The 24,187-nt window shown below is 39.4% G+C and overlaps 1 protein-coding gene across 4 annotated transcripts in view; it reads right to left on the bottom strand.

The window, feature by feature from the left end:
- Window positions 1-24,187, bottom strand: part of SP1 (Sp1 transcription factor) — a 37,507-nt gene that overhangs the window by 7,164 nt on the left and 6,156 nt on the right. For 3 of the 4 annotated variants that reach the window (XM_058165768.1, XM_058165769.1, XM_058165766.1), the window contains exons 4-5: window positions 2,030-2,201; window positions 957-1,174 (exon numbers count right to left, since the gene is read on the bottom strand). In XM_058165768.1, the coding sequence (XP_058021751.1) occupies window positions 957-1,174; window positions 2,030-2,201 (390 nt within the window). The remainder of the gene's footprint in view (window positions 1-956; window positions 1,175-2,029; window positions 2,202-24,187) is intronic. The other variant, XM_058165767.1, reaches the window with a different exon arrangement.

The following is a 24,187-nucleotide window of genomic DNA, read 5'->3' as shown; positions in this document are numbered from 1 at the left end:
ATCCAAGTAAGTTTTTACAAAGTAGGCCTCTAAAAATGACACATTTTAAATGCCATGTCCTTTTATAGTTTTCTTATTTTATTTATTTAGTCATTAAGTTTACAATGTTGCCCATCTCACACTGCAAAATGACTTTGGGTGGCTTACATTACGAGTCATAAATATTACAATATAAACAATACTATATACAAAATTAGAAACCAATTCTTAGATTTCAGTTTGAAAATGATCCAGTTTTATTACTGATTACTGACAAATTTTTATTCAACTGAATGTTCCCACATGTTGGGCATTATTTGCCCATTCATATGGCTCTTTATGCCCCTCTGATTCTCATTTTTCAATTCAAGGCTCATTTACAAGCCCTTAAAGCAGAAAGCAAATTAAATAATATTTAATATTTAATATTTATTTCTGTTTTATAATCACACACATATGTTTGCCAGCCGCGTTATTTTGTTTACTTTCTATTTAGCACTTTTAAATTTGCTGTTTTATATTCGTTTACAATTACAGTGAGTTGTTTTTGAGTAACGCAAATACATTCCGGAAACATTATTTTCAAAGCACTTTCTGTCTCCACATCCCCACTGCATTTTTACAGCGATGTAATTTCATTTTTAAAACTTCGAAGGCAAGGAGGTATTTGTTCCAAAGTACCATTGCAATTTTTTTGAAGCAGCAATGCTGCTTATAATAGCTGTAACTGTAGACAAGTCTTGACATTATACCCATGATATAAAAACTACAAAGTGCGAGGGAGCATTTTTACATGCAGTAAACCAGGAAGGGATGTGTCATACGCTTTACTTAAATCTTCAAATTTATTCTGAATAACTGAGAGGTTGCTTGACTTACACGGCTGTGTTAACGAAGAAGACCCCGAACACACAACTCTTTTGAGACCACTCATTCACCTCAGGCTACACACAGCACTTGTTGCTCCTTGCACTTACCAGTGTGTGTTCGCTTGTGTCGTTGTAGCTCATCACTGCGTGTGAAACGCTTGCCGCAATACGTCCATGAGCAAACAAATGGCCGTTCACCAGTATGCCATCGAAGGTGAGCTCGCAGATGAGATGTCTTCCCATACACTTTCCCACAGCCTGGGATGTGGCAGATGTGCTGCTTCTTTTTGCCAGGGTCCCCGGAGCCTCTGAAAATGGGGACATATCTAAGAGTTAATCAGATAAACTGGTTTGTTTACCGTTTGTTTTGCTCCATGGCAAAAAAAAAAAAAGAGCTACAGTCGCATAGAAATTATCCACCATCTTCTTGGGTAGTTGCCATCAACACTAGAATGGAAGTCACAGTCTTCCACTGAAATCTAGTACTAATCACAACCTCCCCAATAACATAATGGGGGTAAACTGGATGTAGGATACTTTTTAATTAAGTGAGCAAAACCATCCCAAATCTTTCCAAGTCTTTTGCACAAGGAAGACACTCTGTGAAGACACACTGGACAATCTTTAAATCACACATTATTGTCTTCGCACTGTTTGTTCTCCCAAACTTTGCAAACTTTGCCTAATGCAAACAGCAGCTATTTGCACCTCCTAGATAAGCACAGATAGTTCAGGAAAAAGAAAGGTACAACTCTTTCCAGAAAGATAAATGCTCTGCTAACACAGAGAAAAAGAGAGCGGTGTATGCTTGCACATACTTGGTAGCTACTGAGCAGAGAGCAGAAATACTGAACAAATTATTACGAGTTTCTAGGTGTAATCTTTCCCCACAATCTATACAACACAGAAATTATTTAATGTTAAATTTAATGGGATTGGGGGGGCTGCATGCGACCCCCCGAGCTTTGTTTTCACTGGCAGAGGCACCGCAGGCTGGTCCTTCACTGTTTCCAGGGTGGCACCAAGGGCCAGATCTAAGCACCCTGGATCTGGCCCGCGAGCCTAGAGTTTGACATCCCTGCACTAAACCAAGAGTCTATGATAATCCCTTCTTTTATTTATTGACCTTTGCATCAGAATCCACTCAAAATTTGCAGCCCGTTTTCCTTGCACAACCTTACCTGCCATCGTTGTCTTTGCAATAAGGGCAAGTGCAGGCTTCTCTGCGCATTCTTCGGACTTGCTGTGGCTGGGCATCCGGACTGGCTTCCCCTTCTTCCAGAGTGGTTCCATCATCAGCCAGCCCATCTCCAGCAGTACCATGGAGGCTAAGGTGGTGGGTATTATGATCACCTGTAGAAGAAACTGGGATTTTTACCATCTCAAAAGCCAAAAGATCATCTTTTACCAAATCAGTGATATTTATGCACATATATTTCACTACCTGAAAGTCAAAATAAAGAATGAATATATATCCAAACACAAGAACATAATCAATGATATTATCATTTGCACAGAAGTTGTTCTAAATGGTTTTCCCAATTTTCCTTTCTCTTCCTTTCTGTCTTTTTTTTCCCTTAGTTTGTTTTACATATTAACTTTTAAAAGTATGTCTTAAAATTATCTGGATGACACATTTACAAGCAGGCAAAAGAAAAAAACACAGCCATATTTTGGGGCAAATGCGTATGTATAATTGTTTTAATAAAATTATTCTCAGTGTCTATAGTCATGTATGAAATTAGGATTCTTAGCATATTGACACACAGATTGCATCCTGATGCCATCATCAGCCTTGCGCATACCTCAGGCTTGCATGTGTCATTCTTGCCTTTGCACTTCAAATTTTTGAGTAAGTATGACTCAGTATAACTATAATACATAAAATGATAACACACAGTCTGAACACTGTAAGAAGCTACTTGGATAACAAGTGAAATGTTTCAAACCAAAAAGAAGACGTCCAGTTCCCGTGACTCAACTTCCAGACTACTCTGTTAAGCATAAAATTTGAGAAAGGGAAATAGGCATCTTAACTCTGTTGAAACAAGGAACCTGCTTATTTATCAAGTTTAGAACCACACATCTTACTGTCCAAGTGAATCTGGGCAGTTTACAGATACAAAGTTCATAAATCATGCTTTAAAACTGGCCTATTCACAAACTAACCAGCTTTTAAATTAACCACACTTCCTCAGACTTGAATGGCATCATGAACTAAAATTAATATTCCAAAACTTCTCACAACTAGGTATGATGGGCATTTCTACAATCCTAAGAGTTGAACAGAGTTGCTGGGGTACAACCAAGGAGTAGAATCTCTTCTTTGGCTTCCAGGGGAAGTGGGGAACTTGCAAAATGCTGAGCTTAACAAAAATTTGGGTCATTTTTAGTATTTTGGAGTGTTTGGGGCAAAATGAGTGGCTTAATACTTGGATATACTTAATCTGCTCCTAAAATGACCCAATTACTTTCCACTTTAGAATAGAATAGAATAGAATAGAATAGAATAGAATAGAATAGAATAGAATAGAACAGAGCAGAGTTGGAAGGGACCTTGGAGGTCTTCTAATCCAACCCCCTGCTTAGGCAGGAAACCCTATACTATTTCAGACAAATGGTTATCCAATCTCTTAAAAATTTTTGGAACACGGCCACAGCGGTGCCATGCAAAGGCAGCAATAGCCTTCTAGATGACAGAAGCCAATATCTTTATTACAATGTCTGTATGCAATAGACAAAAATATCCATTCTTATTAATAATCCGAAATGTATTTCAACTTTTACGCAATGTTGAACATTTTTTTTTTTTTGGTTTACATTTATATCCCGCCCTTCTCCGAAGACTCAGGGCGGCTTACAGTGTATAAGGCAATAGTCTCATTCTATTTGTATATTTTTACAAAGTCAACTTATTGCCCCCCCAACAATCTGGGTCCTCATTTTACCTACCTTATAAAGGATGGAAGGCTGAGTCAACCTTGGGCCGGGCTTGAACCTGCAGTAATTGCAGGCTTTGTGTTCTTAATAACAGGCTTTACCAGCCTGCGCTATTCACCGGCCCATTTGATTCCTGCTGTGAGTTTCTGAAACTTTTTCTGTTATGTATTCATGTATGTATGCATGTCGTATTGTTGGAGTTTCTTTTGGAACTTGCAAAATGCTTTAACAAAATGGTTTAGCAAAATGGTTTAACAAAAACCATTTTTTAAAGTATCTGTTTAGCTGGAAATGATTGCAGCAAAAACCAAGAAAGTTAATCTGCAAAGCTGATGTGAACTAACCCAATGACAAAGGGAGAACAGGGAATAATGCAGCAATACTTCTCCTAAGAAAGAGATCCAGAGGACTTTTTGGAGCCTGCTAGCTGGCTAATTAAGGTGATTTCAGAAAGGATATAAGCTTGAGAAATCATCTGTTAACTTCTGCACCACATTCTCTCTTCTTCCTTCCTGAAAACTAATATCCAGTTACACAAAAATTATAGCTCAAGTGCTGATGAGTTTTCCACTGCAAGATATAAAACACTTCTTAAAGGGAGGTGAGCTCAGGAGGCATGGCAAGCTCTGAAGCCTATCAATTTTTCTTCCCATTTTATTGGCCTAGGCTCAAGCTGGCATCTAATTGCTTTTCCCACCTCACCTTCCCAAATGAGTTCATTCTCCTACAAGTTTCATTGTCTGGTTATTTTCTTGCCGGGAGGGGGGGGGGAATCTGGCAGTACTGTTACAGATGTAAAAACTCAGCAGGCCAAGCAATCTGTTTTTTTTTTTTGAGGAAATTAGCATATGCCAAGTACATTTCAATTGAGCCAAGGGTTACGAACTGTCTTCAAGAGTGCTTCATAGCTCCAGCAATGTGGTTTCTATTTAAAAGAAAACATTGTCCTTCAAGCCAATGCTGCCATGAAGATTGCAACACCTATTCCATGCATGCCAGGGCTCCAAGTACCAGATAGACACAGAATATTCTTGAACAGGTGAGGGATTCCCAAAAGATGTTGGTGACAAGGAACTAGAGACTGTACTCTCTGTAAGCCTTGATCCCACATAAGTGTTCTTATAAAGCCTTTTTATACTGTTGGTGATATCTCACATAATTTATTTAGAGTAACATCCACACAGGAAAGGCTAACCTATGGTGATGCTCATTGCAGAAGAGATGGCCAAGGTGTGATTTAAATTGATAACTTTACTGGTACTTCCAATTGATGCTTTTTGTTGCCACACTAAACCAGCATTTAGTATGGCAGGAAAACTCTAAATCACAACCTCCTTCCTCTGGCATCCTTTAGAATTAATTAATAAAATTACTCATATATGCTGTTACCTGATGCTCTGGTAACATGTACAAGTACAAAAATGCGATTGCACACGTGTTCCTGGTAATCTACATGCCAACTGATTGATATAATCAGAAATAAATATTTTCCCCCATAAAAGTGAATGGGGCAAACGGGGGCTATCCAAAGAAAATAATTCTTCCCAATGCTGTAGATTTAAATATATTTTCTTCACTTTCTTTTGTGAAAACCAGAAATCGTATGGATTAATTGTGGAAATCTTCCAGAATATTCCCAAACAATTGAAAATAAAGTCTTTAAAAGCTTTACAGTCAACGGTTTGACTAGATGGCTCAGTGGCTAAGACACTGAGCCTGTCGATCAGAAAGGTCAGCAGTTCGAATCCCTAGCACAGGTCTCCTGTGTGAGCAGGGGGTGGACTAGATGACCTCCAAGGTCCCTTCCAACTCTGTTACTGTTTGCCTCAAGGAGAGAGGAAACATACAGTACCTGCACTCCCCATCTCTTCCTAATAAGACAAATCAAAAGCTTATCCTATTGTAAAGAAATAATTTTCGCTTCATTACAGCTGAGTAATAAAACTTTGCCTCCTTGGTAACAACTATGAACTTTGTATCAACAATTTAAATAAGGAAGTGCTGATGTTAAACAACTATAAAATTCAAGCAAGCATGAATTGTACAGTATATAAAATTTCAATTTTATTCTAGTGATTTGGATCTCCACAGAAAGCTTCAGTTTTAAGCAAAGCTTGTAAAAAGCAAGAAAGATTTTGATCTTTTTGTGCCAGATTCACAGAAACGATACCGTTTCCCCCAAATAAGACATCCCCTGATAATAAGCCCAATCGGGCTTTCGAGCGCATGACTGTAAGGCCAAGTGCTTATTTCAGGGTTCAAAAAAATATAAGACAGGGTCTTGTTTTCGGGGAAACATGGTAAGTTTCATGATTTTTGTGCTAAGTGCTAATGATTTTTGACCAAATAATAGGAACAAAATCCTACCAGCTGTCCTGTTTACAGATTTAATATGTTCCCAGATGTTAAAGTTTCACCTTTCTGGCCCCTCAATTTTAATTGAGACAAAAGAGATCAAATGTAACCACAAACTAAAGATGCAATTATGGACTGAAGAAAGGGAAATATTACTGAAGTCCCACTCATCCAAAATGCTTAATCTTGGTTCTAAACAAGCCAGCCATTCCTCGAGAAACCAAATGTAACGAAAAGCAAAGTCTACTTCACACTGCGACATCATACAACTTTAAATGCCTTCACACGGGATGGAGATAAAAATTCCAAGATGGCCCCAAATCAGTCTCCAAACGAATTTCACTTCTTTTCCCAAATAGTAGAACAAAATGGAAATAAGGTGATGGACTGGATTATATTACTTCAAATGGGAAGTGCGGCAATCTACACTTCTGAATGTTTATTACGTTTAAGGAAAGCTAGAAGAACAGATTGATGTGGTGAGAAAGTACACCGTGCTTTTTATTTACTACTGGTTTTAGGCAACTGATCAAGCAGCTAAATCCTAACAAGGTTTGCTGCGTGAACCTGGTTTGTAACCAAAATGGCTAGGAGGGCCTCTGCACCGCTCTATCTTGTCTCCCAGTTGTGCCTTTCCTAGATTAGAAGGCCCTGCTCACTATCACTATGCTTTGGTCATCTCTTCTTGTTTGAACTACAGCAATGCGCTCCCCCTTTGGCTGTCCACGAAGACCGCTGAAAAACTTAATCCAGAAGGCAGAACTTAATTATTCTGCGTAAACTGCTGCTTTGAGAGCTGCGCTGGTTTGCTCGCAGGTGTATTCTCGCGTCCTCTGAAGCTTCTCAATGAAACAAAACGTTAAAAAGTTATATGGTATTTATGTAGCTACTTACCAAGCACATCCAAATTATATTAATGTAACTGAAATACCTTTACAATTCCCCAAGGCATGTCACAACGTTTGAGCACCCCTAATGTTTGGAAATTGAAAGTTGAAAAATTTGACATGCCAGGCTAAAAAGGCACAGCATTAACCTGAAGAGCCAGAAGGCAAAACAGCTTCAGACAGCTTTGGAAGATAATAAGCTTGAGCAGGTGGGACCTGATTCAGATAATGGGGATAGATTCTGGCAGGGCACCTAGCCCAAGAATATTCCACTGGAGCAAAGGTAAACAGCACACCTACCTATGCTGGCAGCACCTGTGGTTATATAAGAACAGCCTTGGGATCCTTATACATCTCTAACTCTGGATCCATGTTCCTCTCACTCTTGGTCCTTGCCTTGCACTCAGAACCTCAGTTTGATATTCAGACCAGCTAGTATAATTCTCTGGTGCCAAGACCTTTGGCTATCCTGGATAATGCTTGCAGCTCCACCTCTGCCTTTATCCTGCTATCACCAGGCGCAGGATTGGGTGCAACTAAATTGCTGGATATCAGCATTAAAGCCCAACATGGCTTGAGACCCAGGTAATCTCTAGCACTGTGAAGAAAAGGCTCCCTTAGGGTTCCTATCCCACTACAGAAAGGCATCCGGAACAGGCCTTGTCAGTCCCTGCCCCTCCTTCCTGGAATAGCATTTCTCTAGAGATCACATTGGGGCCAATTTTCTTGGCATGGTGAAAATACCTGTCTTTTTTAGTGAGCCTTTCAGTTATTACATGTTGAAATTGCTCCTCCTGCAGAGGGAACATTTATTTAGGCCAGGCCAGGGGTCTGCAACCTTAAACACTCAAAGAGCCATTTGGACCTGTTTCCCACAGAAAACACTGGGAGTCACAAAATCTGGGTGGGTGTGTCCAACTCAATGTCACTCCCAGTCACATGACCTGCCCAGCCACGCCTACCCGGGTTTTGTGGCTCTAGGTGTTTTCTGTGGGAAATGGGTCTCTCTCTCCTGTTTTTCTCCTCTCCCTTCCTTCCTTCCTTTCTCTCTTTTTCCCTCTCTCTCATTCTCTCCCTCCAGCTCATTTCTCTCTCCCTTCTCCCTCATTTGTTTCTCTTTTTCCTCTCATTCTCCCTCCATCATTTTCTCATTTCTCTCTTTTTCTCCCCTTTTCTCTCTCATCTCCCCCCCCCGTGTGTGTGTGTGTGTGTGTGTGTGTGTGTGTGTGTGCGCTCCCTCTTGAACCACCATTTCCAAAAACAGGCGAGGATTGGTTCCCCCCCACCCGATGTTCTTTCTTCTTCTTTGGATGCTTTTTACCGTATGATTTAAATCAAGAGTCATTTCAGGTTCCCAGATAAACGAAGCTCTTTCGTCCCCCTGCTATAGCTCGCCGCCTCCATGGCCTGCTCACTGCTTTTGCAGCGCCTTGCCCAGCACACTTAAACCTAGCGGGCTTCACAGTGGGGGAGATGGCATCCCCTCCTCTTTTTGGAGCACATTACGATGCTGAGAATCAACCGCAGCTGGGCCGGGCATGTCTCGGAGCAGAGATCAAGTTGCGTGTCTCCCCAAGCGACCGAGGTGTGTGCGCAGCACCAAGAAGTGCCGGAAAACACACCCGCCAGATGAGAAGCAAGTACAGGGGCACTTCCCTCCCGCTCTGAACTATGGAGCGAGTCTCCATCCCCACTGTGGTCCTTACCTTCTCAAGCCACGCAAGGAGTGACTGGGAGGGGAGGGCAAGGGGCGGGGCCAGCCAGCCGACAGGGAGCCACAGCAAGAGGACGAGAGCCAAATGCGGCTCAGAAGCCACATGTTGCCAATACTCGATTTGGGCTGTTCCCTCCAGATTTGGGAATATTTCTTTAGATATTTTAATCTTTAGATATTTTAATCTGCAGGTATTTTAATATTTGTGCTATTCTCCGAGGAGCTCAGAGAAGGCAAACAAAAGAATTCTAATAATATATGAATTGTCTTTATAAAAGGAGCAAGGTCTTTGGCTTAAAACCATTAACTAAGCAAATCAATTCTGTGGCATGTCACTTGCATGCTTTGTTCAGGTTAATAGCACTGCTCACTTGCAGCATTCATTGCAGGTCGTGCAAAAGGGAAACGGAGAACAATGATATAGTGTGATTTTGACAAATTCAACTAGTCAGCAGGGAGTGGGATGCATCCTCCCCCCATTAGGATGAACATGGCACAATCTGTGAAAGTGCAAAACTTGTCATTCAGAGTCATGTTCATCCTATGAGATACAAGCAGATCTGAAACAGTCCTCAAATAACGAAGCTCAAATTCCTATCTGTTCAGTTGTTTGCTTAAATACCTAAATGCTATCAAGTTTTCTTTGCAAGGAGTGGCAGTAGGTGCTCTGCTACTGAGTCATCTTTGTTTTTAAACAGAACAAGTATGGTTGACTTAGTACAGGAATGCAATCTTTTGATTTCGTTACTGAGCATTTTACCTATGTGAAGGGCTAGGTTTAGTTTTCAAGCTCTGTATTATGATATAGCTCTGGCACAGATCTTTTGCCGTTTCTTTATAGCAAGTTTATCTTAAAAACTTGTTTACCTTCATATTCTTGTAGATAAAGTTAAGATATTACTAAGAAGTAACCTATATTGCTAACACCAGGGTTAAAAAAACTATGGTAGCTGGAATCTTAGGGTTCCTTTTACTATTAAGTTGCATTTCTATTTTTTTAAAAGATTCAAACTATGAACTGTTCTATCTATGTAAACCACAACATACTTTGTTCCCATTTCTAATTTGTTATACAAATGAAAATAAAGAATGTTTTTCACCTCTTATTTTCCATTATTATAATTAAACTAAAACTGTCATACAAGTTCTTTGACCAAACATTATGTTATTTTCTTTTTTTTTAACATCTGTACTTCTCAGCAATAAATCATTTCACCGTTGTCAGGTTGAGAATCTGGCTAATCAACTAAAGCAAAGAACCTAATCATGGCAGAATTTATTCTTACTAGAAGCTGCTCAGTCCTGAGCTAACTTCAGTGCATTCATCAATCATGGTTATTTCAAACCAATTTGTCTGAGCATCCCAGGACTCGTCTGCATCATTTCTTTGGGCATTTCAATTAGACTTTTTTTTTTTTTACAAAGACAATGCAGTCAGTTACCATTTTCCTCTTAAGTCTGTGACACTTTCTGCTCATAAAATCCCAGTTCCCCCCCCCCCGCTTTTATTACTGAAGCAAGGACAGGTTGCAATCCATCCCATTTCAAGCCAATGTTGAAACATGATGACAGCCTCGTTCATTTGCTTTCAGATAGCAGCATTGATAACAACTAGGTCAGTTAAAATCTACCTGTCGGATCACTACAAATTCCTGACAGACCTAATTTTGCACATTTTATAAACCATGAAAAAAAGCAGGAAGCAACTAAAGGTAGTCTTTGCACACAACAGAAGTACTGGTCTCAACTGTGGTTTTATGTCAAAGACTACCTTTAGTTGCTTCCTGCTTTTTTTCACGGTTTATAAACTGTGCAACTGTATTATAAATTGTGTTTAACAAGACTGAGACACACCTGATTTTGGGTGTTTTGGCCCAATTGTTAGAGAGACTCGCTGAAGTTGTTAAAGAGATTCACATGGCCATTAAGTGATTCTGACTTCCCCTACCGACTTTGCTTGTCAGAAACTGGCTGGGAAGTTTACAAATGGTGATCACATGATTGCAGGGTGCTTCAGCAGTCATAAATACATGGCAATTGCCAGGCACCTGAATTCTGATTATGTTACTTTGGGGATGCTGTGACAGCCATAAGTGTGAGAGCCAGCTGTAAGCTACTTTCCCCCCCTGCTGTTCTAACTTTGAATGGTCACTAATGAATCTATGGTTTTATCATTTCTCCTAATTGCCACACTGCTATATCACTGAGAGAGGTTTGGGGCCATTAATATGTCAGTGAGGCCAGACTATGAACTACTGACTGGGTATGTGGCCTGCAGCTGATTAAAATGCATTGGAGCTCAGGTGGAAAATACCAATAGCACTTAGACTTATATACTGCTTCTCAGTGCTTTTACAGCCCCTCTCTAAGCGGTTTACAGAGTCAGCCAACAATGTGGGTCCTCATTTTCCCACCTTGGAAGGATGGAAGGCTGAGTCAACCTTGAACCTGGTGAGATTTGAACTGCCAAATTGCAGGCAGCTGGCAGTCAACAGAAGTAGCCTGCAGTACTGCATTCTAACCACTGCGCCACCACGGCACTTCAATGAGTGCACCCTTGTAGAACAGAATGAAAATTGTATTTCAATTGAGAAAGATTACGCTAAAAAACAGCCAGGAAAAGTGACAGAGGCTGAACCTGAACATTGAATTAAGTAAGGTCCTTTCTTTCTTTCTTAGCTCTTTTGTAAATTGAGGATGAAAACAAGGAATTTTGATAAATGCCAATCAAAACACTATAACACAGAGCAGTTATTGTCTGAGACTCCGTAATCAACACTCATTAATAAGCTGAATGACAAATCTATTTTATTCATACACTCCTCCTGCTGGGAGTACTTCACTTCAAGTTTAAAGTATGGCTAAATCAATATAAAAAATTGATCTTGTTAAGTGCTAATATTTAGTAGAACTGTGCAGGCTTACAAAATGATTCAGAATACCTCTGCTATTCATTAAAGGTTCACACCTTTGGTTACACTTCTGTGCAAGCCTGGGGGGAAAAAACACCCTACTCTAATTAATCAAATGTTTAAAATAGCAGATATTGATTGCAAACTCTTAAAGCTACACTTCCCCCAGGCTTATACACGAAAAAAAAAGTATTTTAATAAATAGAGGAGACTCCTAGACTGATGCGGAAGCTCTTCTTTCAAATTGTTTCCAAAGCATGAAGAGTCCCCTAATATTTAAGAAGCTGGGAGTAAAAATCCAATCTAATGCTAATAATTTTAATATTGAACACATTCGGAAAAACTCTGTCCTCAATTGATTTCTTAAATAACCCTTTTTGTGCAATGATTAATGGAGAGGGGGGCGGAAACCATTCACAACCTGAAGGTATCAACTACTAGGATGTGCAGCAGTGTGGATCTGAAAGTAAAAAAGCTGAATTGGAGCAGTCTGGTAGAAACACCCCGTCTGCAACATCCTCAATCTATAAAGCCTTTTCCCCAGGATTAGGGGCTTGCCCTCCACCACAGTTGCACAATGTGGGAAATTGTTTGGCTTTAGGAGTTCCAGTGTGCCTTTCTGCCTTCAAATCTGAAATGTTACACAGCTCTATTATTGAGGCCATTTGAACCCGTAAATTAAGTAATTACTAGTCATCTCAACTCTAAGCCATCCCCTTTCATAAACCAGGCTTACAAGACAAGAATCCCAACAATGGCTACATCTGGGCCAGTAGGCATCTTTCAAAAGCTCAACCTTTGTCCAGGGAATTCCGAAAAATGGTTGCCAGAATGGATAAGGCCAACCACAAAACATCATATACCACAGGCAAAGTCAGTACTGGGACAGACATACTGTGTTTCCCCGAAAATAAGACCGTGTCTTCTATTTTTTTGAACTCTGAAATAAGCGCCTGGCCTTATTGCCATGCACTCAAAAGCCTGATTGGGCTTATTATTAGGGGATTTCTTATTTTGGGGGAAACAGGGTACACACACACACACACACAATTTTACTAAAGTTTTTTTTAAATAAAATAAAGACAATACAAATTTTAAAAGAGAAAAAGAAAAGTAAGAAGTGAAAAAACGGCAAAGAAAGAAAAGAAAAAGACAAGATTTCTGGTCTTCTTAACAACAGCTATAATTATATTTTATCTTAAGGTTACACTATAATTTTCTTCTCTCCATAGTCTATACCCTTTCTAATTATCAAACACATAAATCTCATGGTTTTTTTCTCCCTTTTTTCTTTCCAACAGAAAGTCCATAAGGGGTTTCCAGTCACTAATAAATATAGTCATTAGATGCAAATCATTTTTAAAGAATAATGTTGTGGTTTAGGTATGGTACAGAAGTACAGAAATACAGATTATGCGCGAGATGGAAGCTTTACTCGCTTTTCAGTAATATGATTTGCATTTAAAAATCATTCAAAAACATTTGAACAGACAAGAGAGCTTGGTGAGTGCCCAGAATCAGGCATACTGTTGTGCTGTGGTGCCACTTTGGGGAGCCAAGATACAGGCTATCCTCTCAGGATAGCCCTTCATTTTTTATCACTGAAGATGGTAAAAGCCAGTCAGCCTCTTAAGAATGGCAATCCAGATCAAAGGTTACCAAAACACAAGATTAAGATCAATAGAAATGAGGAGGATGACAATGACTAATTTATCATCTCCCTTTATTATGGAAGAACTGAGAGAGGCCATAAGGAAGAGTAGGCCACAGAAAGCTGCTGGTTTGGATGAAATCCTTGAACAGATAAAAGCAACTTGGACCGAAAGCAAGGTAGTGGCTACTACAAATGTTTAATGAATGCTTGGAACAATGTAAGATTCCTAGTGTCTGGTGAAAGGCTATGGTTGTAGCAGTTTTAAAACCAGGAAAAGTGGCCATTAACCCTAAGAACCACCATCGAATTTGTCTCTTGTGCCATACCTACAAAGCCTTTGAAAGAATGATACAAAATTGCCTCGTTGTAGAACCCCCTCTCCTCATACTACAACAGGATGAATTTCACCCTGAAAAGGGTTGTACCGCGCAGATCCTGAATTTAAATCCAGTATACTGAAGATGGATTCTAAAAGGACAACGTAACAGGAGCTGTATTCATAGACCTCATGGCTGTGGGATACCATCAATCTTAGAAGATGGAAGCAGGAAGTTTATGATATGACTAAAGATTTTAAACTTACAAAGATCACCAGGGATCTGCTTCAGAACTGTGTTTTTTGTGGCGTTCCAGGGAAGTGCGAAGTAGATGGGAGGAATCAAAGGAACAGCTTGCCACAGGGTGATGCAATTGATTCCAACTCTTTTTAATATTCCAAACTGGCTGTGGCCCACTACCAGGCCATGGCCAGTTTGGAATCAGGCCGCGGAAAGTGCTGGCCGAGCGCATATTCACAGCTGCCCTTGTATGAGCGGCGGGCCCTCGCATGAGAAGTGTGTTCTTATGCTCACGTGCAAAGTTCTGCTTGCACAAATGGACTCGCTGCCCACAAAGAACCATTCCCTTCCCTCCCCCTCCCCTGGGGCCGGAAAGGCTGGGGACTGCTGATTTACACCAATGATCAGCCGCTCCCTGAAGGTATTAACAACTATATGTATGCGGACGATTGAGGAATGGCTGTACAGGGAGAAACTTTTGAGGAGGTTGAATAACAAAGCTGGATCGATACTATTGTGATAACCAGTTAAGACCAAATCCAGCAATAACTCAGGTATGTGCCTTCCATCTTTGAAATAAGCAGGCTGCTAGGAAGCTGCATATTATATGGAAAGGGATGTTATAGGAGCATTGCTACATCCCTAAGTATTTGGAAGTCACTCTAGACAGGGCCCTAACATATAAGCAGCACTGTATCACCACTAAACTGGAGCTCAGTGAACAAAAAACATCCTCAGGAAATTAATGAGTTCTATCTGGGGTGCCAAACAATAGCTCTGGCTCTTTGCTATTCTGCAGAATACGCCTGCCTAGTCTGGTATAAATCAGCACATGCTGGGAAAGGAGATATTGCTCTGAATGAAGCTAGCAGAATTATTATCTGATGCCTTAAATCTACCCCATTAGATAAGATCTACCACCTAGAGGCATTGCCCTACCTGCTGTTCACAGCAGCCTACAGAGAGAGGTTTAAAACATGTATATCTAGGCAACACCCTCTCTATGGCTTACAACCAGTTCATCAGAGATTAAAATCCAGGAAAAACTTCCTTAGGTCGACGGAAGACTTCGAAGAATTTGAAAGCATAGAATGGCCCTATGGAAAGTAACGAAGAACCAACACTGGATGAAACCAATGGCAAAGCTGGCACCTGGTTCTGATAAAAGCTGGAAAGTATGGAAATCGCTGAACAGACTGTGCACAGATCCAAGATCTAGAGACACCCTGAACAAATGGGGTTATCTGGTGTCTTTTGCCCCTTACGATTGTAGTGACATGCCAACAACAGTATACCTGCTGTTTGGGTCCTGATCAGTGTACACTTGAGAACCTCATGGCAGCATGACAGAACGCAACTAATGTTGCTAGTTGTGGGCAATATTTGTTTAACTTGTACATATTTTAATCTTGTATTTTAAATTTTATGTTGTATAGTATGCCTTATTTTAATTGTGATGCCTATGACTCAAATAAACAAACAATTTTTACCACAAAGAACTTAAGAGTAAATATCAGTAAAGGGGTGATTATGGAGGGGCACAATAGTTTCATGTTTATTTTAGTGTGTATATTGACAAGGAAACACAAAAATCAGCATTTTATAATTTGTGTTCTTTTGATATGTTGATCTACAGCTCAAATCATTCTAAACCAGTATGACTAGGGAACTATAGGAATTCTAGTTCAACAGAACCTGAGGACATCCAGTTCAAGAAAAACTATAATGGATGCAAATGCAGGCAAAAAACCCACAACCCACAAAACAACACTACTTGTTTTCTTTTCCTTTAGCCAAAGTGATAGCTTGCAGCTTTTTCTCATAGTCTTCTCCAGAAAATCTGGACTAACAACATTATTAGGAGACATAATTGTATCTATTAGAGAAACACTTAATTGCAGCCAAGGTACACATTCAAATGCCACTTTAGCTTTCAAAACCAAGCTTCAACATTAAAGGAATCAAACATCCAAAATACAAACATTAAATATGCAAAAACAGTGTGGCTTTGGCTTAGTGTCTTTCCTAGGAGCTTAATGATACAACTTCTGCTGAACATCAGACTGAATATTTGTACAAAGAACTGAAAGGACAAAGCTAGGAGCTTAGACTAACTTCATACAGAAATATTGTATGTACCCTTAATTCTTTTTAAAAGCACTTGACAGCATCAAGCATCATGTGAATTAAGCGGGGCAGGAACCCAGCAGCTCACCAAAAAGTAAAAGAAGAAAACTGAAAACAAAATGTCATTTCCTTCAACATACCTGTATTTACAGGTTAAATATTTTTCAAAACAAGATTGCGCAACTGAATTTCTACAAATTGCAGTGCTAGAAAGAATCATGAAGGGGAGTCCTAATCTTTTGCATTGCTAGACACATGAGGTATGCAGAAGTTGCATATTTCAATATTTACTCCACTGAGCAAAAATAAGTTATATAGACATAAGTCAATTTTAAGAGGCAAGTACAGAATATTTATGGTTTCCCTATTTATGGTCTCCCTGCCCATATTTTAACTGCTTCTGTCATAAAATGTAAGTACTATGAATCACGTGTAACCTAAAAACTAGATACTTTGATATGAAATTATCTAGTAACATGCATTTAATCTCTATATTTACTCATAATATATCTCTCTGTCCTACCAATGTCTCTTTCCTAACAATTAAAAAGGACAAAAGGCAAGAAAATATCAATCCATGTAAAAATTCTTCTAGCTGTATCATTAAATCAGGGTGTATCAGCACATGGTAGCTCTTTAAATTCTTAAGCTTTTAAAACTAAGTGAATGAGCAACCAAACTGAAAATGAGATTCCAGTTAAGTAAATGGAAACTGATGTAAATTGGGACAAAAAAATCCTAACTTCACACATATGCTGATTGGGGCCTGCACCATAACTTAGTAAGGATACAGGATAAAGTACAGGAAAGTTTAAATGCCTTCCATTAAGAAAAAATACTAGTAAATTGTGGGATTCTTTAGCTTAGAAAAAAGGTAACTATAATTATTGTTGTTATTAGTTGCAAAGTCGTGTCCGACCCATTGCGACCCCATGGACAACATTCCTCCGGGCCTTCCTATCCTCTACCATCCTCTGGAGTCCATTTAAGCTCACGCCTACTGCTTCAGTGACTCCATCCAGCCACCTCGTTCTCTGTCATCCCCTTCTTCTTTTGCCCTCAATCGTTCCCAGCATTAGGCTCTTCTCCAGTCAGTCCTTCCTTCTCATTAGGTGGCCAAAGTATTCCAGTTTCATCTTTAGGATCTGGCCTTCTAAAGAGCAGTCAGGATTGATCTCCTCTAGGACTGACCGGTTTGATCACCTTGCAGTCCAAGGGACTTGTAGGAGTCTTCTCCAGCAGCATAGTTCAAAGGCCTCAATTCTTTGGTGCTTAGCCTTCTTTATTAATGTGTGTAAAAATCATGACTACTATGGAAAAGGTAGACAGAAAGAATGCTTTCTTTTTCAAAATATTAGAACCGGAGGTCATTAAAATACAGGGGTTTTAGAATAGACAAAATGCTTCTTTAGAGCAGGGGTCTTCACCCTTGGCAATTTTAAGACTTGTAGACTTTAACTCCCAGAATTCCTCAGCAAGCAAAGCAAAGCTGGCTGAGGAATTCTGGGAGTTGAAGTCCACAAGTCTTAAAGTTGCCAAGGTTGGAGACCCCTGCTTTAGAGTATATGACTAGTTATGAAATTTATTACCATAAACATTTATTATCTGATTATAAAAGCTAATATCTGCTTTTATACAGGACAGCATAACTAATGCTCCCATCCCTTATCTGTTCCCACAACAGCCCTGTGAGATATGTGGGCTGAAGCAGTACAACTGGCCCAAAGTTACTAAGTGAACTGAGTGTTGCTGAAATAGACAAGAAAAGAGGTCTCCAGCCACTTCTAGGCCCCTGCATAAACTCCATCTTTACTTTGGGTTCAAATGTTAATCAATTTTTTGCTTTAACGAATAGCCCTATACCATTAATCAGGTAAATCAAGGATTTATTGAAACAATTTAAGAGTGTCCCCTACTTCAGTTCAATTACCTCAAAGATTCCTAATTAGTCATTGTGCAAAATAAATGTGGGCCAAGTAAAGCAAAAGGCCCATTCCATCCATTTTTACACAAGTATATTTTATATATTTGACACGTGTTCAAGGGAACTGGATTTGTATATACATATTGTATGTGTTTTTTGCTTGTTTTATAATACAGTAGAGGGAAATTTATCCAAGAATATTTGAACCTGGATAGAAATTAAAGCTGAATCTTAATCCCATTCGACACCCAAAGTTACATTCCTTGTTTTTTTTTATGTGAAGGAAGGTTGTAGTTGGCAAGGTAGTATGAAAATATGGCACTGTGCCAGATTTTCCATATTAGTAGGGTTTGGATTCTCCATCATTTGCTAGGTTTCAATTAGAGAAGGGTTGTGTATGTATTTAAAACTGTCTTTAATGTATTTTAGTTATATGCACTATAGTTTTGTTTCCTAACTCAGTACAGTAGGAAATCTAATTGTAGATTTTCTTGTCAAGCCTGTCAGAAGTGGCTTCAGGAACTGAGAGAAATGGATTTAAGGATTACAGGTTACAAGTTCCTATATTAACATAAAGAACACAGATACATGGTAAAGAAAAATGTTTGAACTCACCCCGATTATTCGAAGGTAACTAGAATTATGTGCCACCACCCTGTTTTTACCCTTCCCCAAGAAAATAACAGATCCTGAGGATTTAGGGAAGTGAGGGTATAATGATTAAATCAGTTAGTACTATAGACACGCTTGAACATTTCTTAATTTTATTAAATTTTGGAACACAGAAGAGATAGTGCTACCTTCAATGGAAATTAGAGAAGGGGTATTTAAATGAACCATTAAAAGTTGTTCTAATGTGCAAATTTGGGCCATGTGGCAAGTTACAAACCCAAAATATAACATATATATGCCTGGCCTTTAGTTTGCCTTATAGGCTTAAATATAGAAAGCAAAGTTCAAGGCTGCATGAAGGCAAATGCTAAAGGATACAGAAGACTTTGAAAATATTTTTGAAAAATAACAGCTTTTATATTCCACTTTTATATTTTAAACAGTAAGTTTCTAGACCTTGTGATAAGATTTTTGAAATCTTTGCTTTTAATTGTTCTTTTCTCTTATTCTTGATCTGTTAGAATTAGGTAAATAAAACTTTAATTTTAAATTTAACTTTAAGCCCAGTAAATAGGCTAGACAATTTCACTTCTCATTAAGAAACTGGACTGTTTCAACCCCCAAAGGAAAGTTTTTTAAAAAAATAACAAATAAGTAATGTAGTTATATTGCTTTTAACCTTAACTTGAAAACCTGATACTAGTGCTGTGAAAAAAAAAATCAGAGTATTCATTAATCCAAAATTACTAATGAGGAAGTCTATCAACAGCTTTGTTAAGAGATTTCAAAAACGAAAACCACTTTGATAAACAGCATACTACAAAACACAATTCTTCAAAAAATAACGTAATTATTCTTTGTGGAGGAAACAGTAACTTAAGTCAGGCAATATTTAACCATCAACTCTAAAGTTCTCAAGTGCAGTTGGAGAACATAATGTTTAAGTATCCTCCAAAATGAATGCAAAGTAGGAATTAAAACAAACAAAACAGGCTTTCCAAACAGAATTATTTTCATGGTCTTTTATCAAATCTCTTTCAAAAAATAGCACCAGGTTTTAAGTGCCAAGAGCTAGTTTTAGAGAACAATGACACAAATCTATTGCATCGTTCTTAATCTTCAATGTGGAGCAGGGGTAGGTTCCAATTTTTTAAACTACCGGTTCTGTGGGCGTGGCTTATTTGGTGGTCATGTGACTGAGTGGGTATGGCCAACTTGAAGTCACTCAGGGCAAAGTGGGGTGGCACCTTGCTGTGAATCACATCAAGTTGGCCACGCCCACTCAGTCACATGACCAATGCTGCAGAGACAGGGCAATTTCTCCCAGCGGGACAGCCAGAGCTTCGCCACCTCCTCTTTTCCTCAGAGGAGCTGCCTCCAAGTCCTTGCGAAGGGACAGACACACACACACACACCACATCACAACACAACAGACTCACACACAATGTAAAAGCAGCTGCACTTCACCCAAAAATGGCCCCTGCAACAAGCAGGAACTTCACACAGCCACAAAAAGCTCAAAAACCAACTTTCACACTTTACACACACACAACACAATTGACTAACACACACACACAAAATGCCACATACAGCTTTGTGAGATTATGTGTGTTTGTGTAGTTAGAGTGAAACACTACAAAAACACAACAAATTTCAGATTGTTGCACAAATATTTTATTACTTTATTTATATTTTTTTAGATCAGGGGTCCCAACCTTAGTAACTTTTAAGGTTTGTGGACTTCAACTCCCAGAGTTCCTCAGCCAGCAAAGGCACTGAGGACATGGATTTCAGGCAGGCAGATTCAGTTGCAGCTGATGCAACTGATTGCAGAAGCTGAAGGAAAGCGAGCCGAAAGGAGCTTATTTACTTATGTAAGTGGAGAGGGGGGATTGGGTAGGCCAGAGGAAAAAAGATTTTAAAAGGCTCCTCTGAGGATCCCAGCTGAAGTTGTCTAATGGCAGCCCAGAAGCTCTTAACTCAGCTAGGATCGCCAGAGGAGCCTTTTAAAACCTTTTGTTTTAACAACCTCTTCGGCCAAAGAGGTTGTTAAAAAACAACAACTTTTAAAGGGTTCTGATGATCCCTGCTCAGCCGCGCGATCAGAGGTGTTTTTTTTTTTTACTTTTAAAAGCCTTTTTTTTGACTGAAGAAAAGATGCTTTTAAAACAAACCTCTGATGATCAGGGAACCGGTTCGGGGGCATGGCCAGCCAGCCATTACTACCGGTTCTCCGAACGCCAGCATATTTTTACTACCAGCTCTCCAGAACCGGAGCAAACCGGGAGCAACCCACCACTGATGTGGAGTCTTTGCAACATAAGTACACTTTCTACTCACAAATACAGATAGTCCTCAACTTACGACTACAATTGAGCCCAAAATAGCTGTTGCTAAGTGAGACAATTGAGTTTTGCCTCATTTTACGACCTTCCTTGCCATAGTTGTTAAGTGAATCACCGCAGTTTTGAGCGAGTCATAGGGTTGTGAATTGAACCTGGCTTCCCCATTGACTTTGCTTATCAGAAGGTCGCAAAAGGGGATCACATGACCCCAAGGACACAGCAACCATCATAAATGTGAGTCCGTTACCCAGTTGCCAAATTTCTGAATTTTGTTCACGTGACTATGGGGATGCTGCCATGGTCGTGTGAAAAATGGAAATAAGTCCCTTTTTTCAGTGCCACTGTAACTTTGAATGGCCACTGTATGTCGAGGACTATTTGTAGTTATTTTAAAGGGTAAATCTTTACACTACTCTGAATGTTAAAGACATTTCAAAAATAAGTTCATAGCTGTCCTACATTTGTCCCATGTTTTAATTATCTATTTAAAAGTATGCATACCTCCATTGCTAAATTAAAACTTGTCGTAATGAGTGCTGTAAGGATCATCAGCATTAATACTGGTACCAGTTATAGAATTAAGAGTGGTCTTTGAGGAGAAAAACTGCAGGAACTAGGCCGAAAACATAAACATTCAGAGAACTGCACACACTTTTCAAACTGAGCACTTGGCACCTAAATGATATGCCACCAACCACTCTCTCCAAAATCAATAGGCCGACAATAAAATGGGTGAGATCAAACGTTACTGAAATAAAAGTTCACATTATTAAATTTACTGAATATATGGGGAGCAGTGTATGTATGTGTTGTGTGCCTTCAAGTCCATGTTGTCTCCTAGCAACTGACTGAACTGCTTGCTGCGGTTTTCTTGGCAAGGCTTTTCTGAAATGATTTGCCATTGCCTACTTCCTAGGGCTGACAGGGGGACTGGCCCAAGATCGCCCAGCTCTTTTTGACCTAGCTGGTTTCTTGGTTTGTAGTCTAATACAGGGGTCTCCAACCTTGGCAACTTTAAGACTTGTGGACTTCACCTCCCAGAATTCCTCAGCCAGCTTTGCTTTGGTTTATGCAGAGGCCATGGAGTGGCTGGAGACCTCTGTTCTTGTCTATTTGAGCAACACTCAGCTCACTTAGTAACTTTGGGCCAGTTGTACTGCTTCAGCCCACATATCTCACAGGGCTGTTGTGGGAACAGATAAGGGATGGGAGCATTAGTTATGCTGTCCTGTATAAAAGCAGGATATTTGCTTTTATAATAAGCAGATAATAAATGTTTATGGTAATAAATTTCATAACTAGTCATATACTCTAAAGCAGGGGTCTCCAACCTTGGCAACGTTAAGATTTGTGGACTTCAACTCCCAGAATTCCTCAGCCAGCTTTGCTTGCTGAGGAATTCTGGGAGTTGAAATCCACAAGTCTTAACGTTGCCAAGGTTGGAGACCCCTGGTCTAATACTACAAACTACTACTGATGTTTACAAACGACTTCTGCACCAAACTGGCTTTTCTACAAAGAGTAACTCACATTAAAAATAAAAATTTGGTGGCAACTTCTACAGGTATACTGGGGCTTCAGCCAAGCCTTTGTGGATGGTGAGGCTGTGACTGGGAAACCTTTCACTTCAGAAAACCTTACAAGCCAACACCTTCCGGTTTCCAATTCTAATTACAGTTTTATAAACATTAGAAGGCTGAGAATATTTTTTCCTTCATTTTAAAAATTCTATTCGTAGAATTCACTACAAATAAGTCACTGGATTCCAAAACTGTATATAGTTTTATGCATAACACAAAAATTTATAACTGAAGCTCACAATGTAACACCTGAAATATAATGCAAGCTTCCTGAACCTCATATTCTCAATACAGATTGGATTTCTCATAAAGTAATTCTTATCCAGGCTGGTAGGTTTGGGAAACTGAAAGTAAGCAAGTGAAAGAATGAATGACAATATTCATTCACAGAAGCAACAGAACTAGTAGCCAAATCCATGCAATTTGTCCAAATAAGGGAAAGACACTGCAATGAAAAAATCCAAAATTCTATACGCAATGAAAATGAGAAGCTCCTATAACTTTACATTTGCTCAATTGTGTGAATATTTAACTATCTGCTTAATAAATATCAAATATTCTAATCAATAATATAAATTAAATAAGTATCTTCCTGCCCACACCCCATTTTGTTCTGAAAGGCAACTTTATTCTGTTATCCTCATCCATGCAAAGTCTGCAGCATAGTGGAGGGGTGCCTAGTTTTTCAACCACCCTACTTCAAACATTTTCAGGACAACAGTTTGACTTTCTGAAAGCAACACATAATGATTTAAAAGCACATTCTGTACTACTTTCATGGGTCAGTAATTCCTTAGCATTAAGAGCTGTTTCCAGCCATTAGAAGTTTAATCTTATTTTAATTCTCTAGCATCAGCTTGAGTTCTAATTCAGCATCATAGAATAAAAACTTAGGATGTCCAAAACTGTCCATCCAGAAAGTACCCTGAGATCAATGGCTCTGTTGACTCAATGTGCATGCATTATTCCCCTACTTCATTTAAACTGTCTCTTGCATTTTCTTTTTCCCCCACTTTGTGTGTGCGATCCTCAAATCACAAGAATTTACTTGTAAATGTTTACTCTTCCGCCTACAGAATTATTGAATAATTAGGGAATCAGCTAATGCATCAACCATTTCAAATGAATTCTGGAAACTATGAACTCAATGATCTCTAATGGTTTAATCATCTTGTGTTACAATCGCCCCAGTTCAGCTCTGTCGCACATGCATGTGTGTCTCCTGCTGGCCAGCTGATCTTCGGGGCTCTGCTATACATGGGGGGGCCGCGCACAGGGGACCACACATGCATGAGCAGGGAGCGTGGTGCTTGAATGCAGGGGGGGGGCGAATGCACAGGGCCACATGCATATTGGATTTTCGGGGTTCGGTCACACACTCGGTCCGGAAAAGGATAGCCATCATTGTACTATGCAATCATAAAGACCTAAAGGAAAAAAAGGCCTCATATGATTCATTAACATTTTGCTGAGCCAATCACTTGGCATATGGGAGAACACAACACCATAAGACCCTATAGACATATTTTAGACTCTTTGTTCTTCATTCAATCTTCTTTACTCTGATGATCCTGGTGTTATGATTTTGACTCCCAAGGGATTTGCCAGGTAGGGATTCTGAAAGTTGTTAATTCCAATACATTTGGAAGGTAACTAATTAAGAAAGGCTACAGCAGATCCTAGAGGACCTGTTTTTTCAATTTCTTGCATCCACCATTCACTCAAATCTTTT

The sequence above is a fragment of the Ahaetulla prasina genome, chromosome 2, assembly GCF_028640845.1.
Source record: "Ahaetulla prasina isolate Xishuangbanna chromosome 2, ASM2864084v1, whole genome shotgun sequence".
In the NCBI taxonomy this organism is placed as follows: Eukaryota; Metazoa; Chordata; class Lepidosauria; order Squamata; family Colubridae; genus Ahaetulla; species Ahaetulla prasina.
The sequence above is the reverse complement of the archived record's forward strand: the minus strand, read 5'-3'. Positions and strand labels throughout refer to the sequence as shown.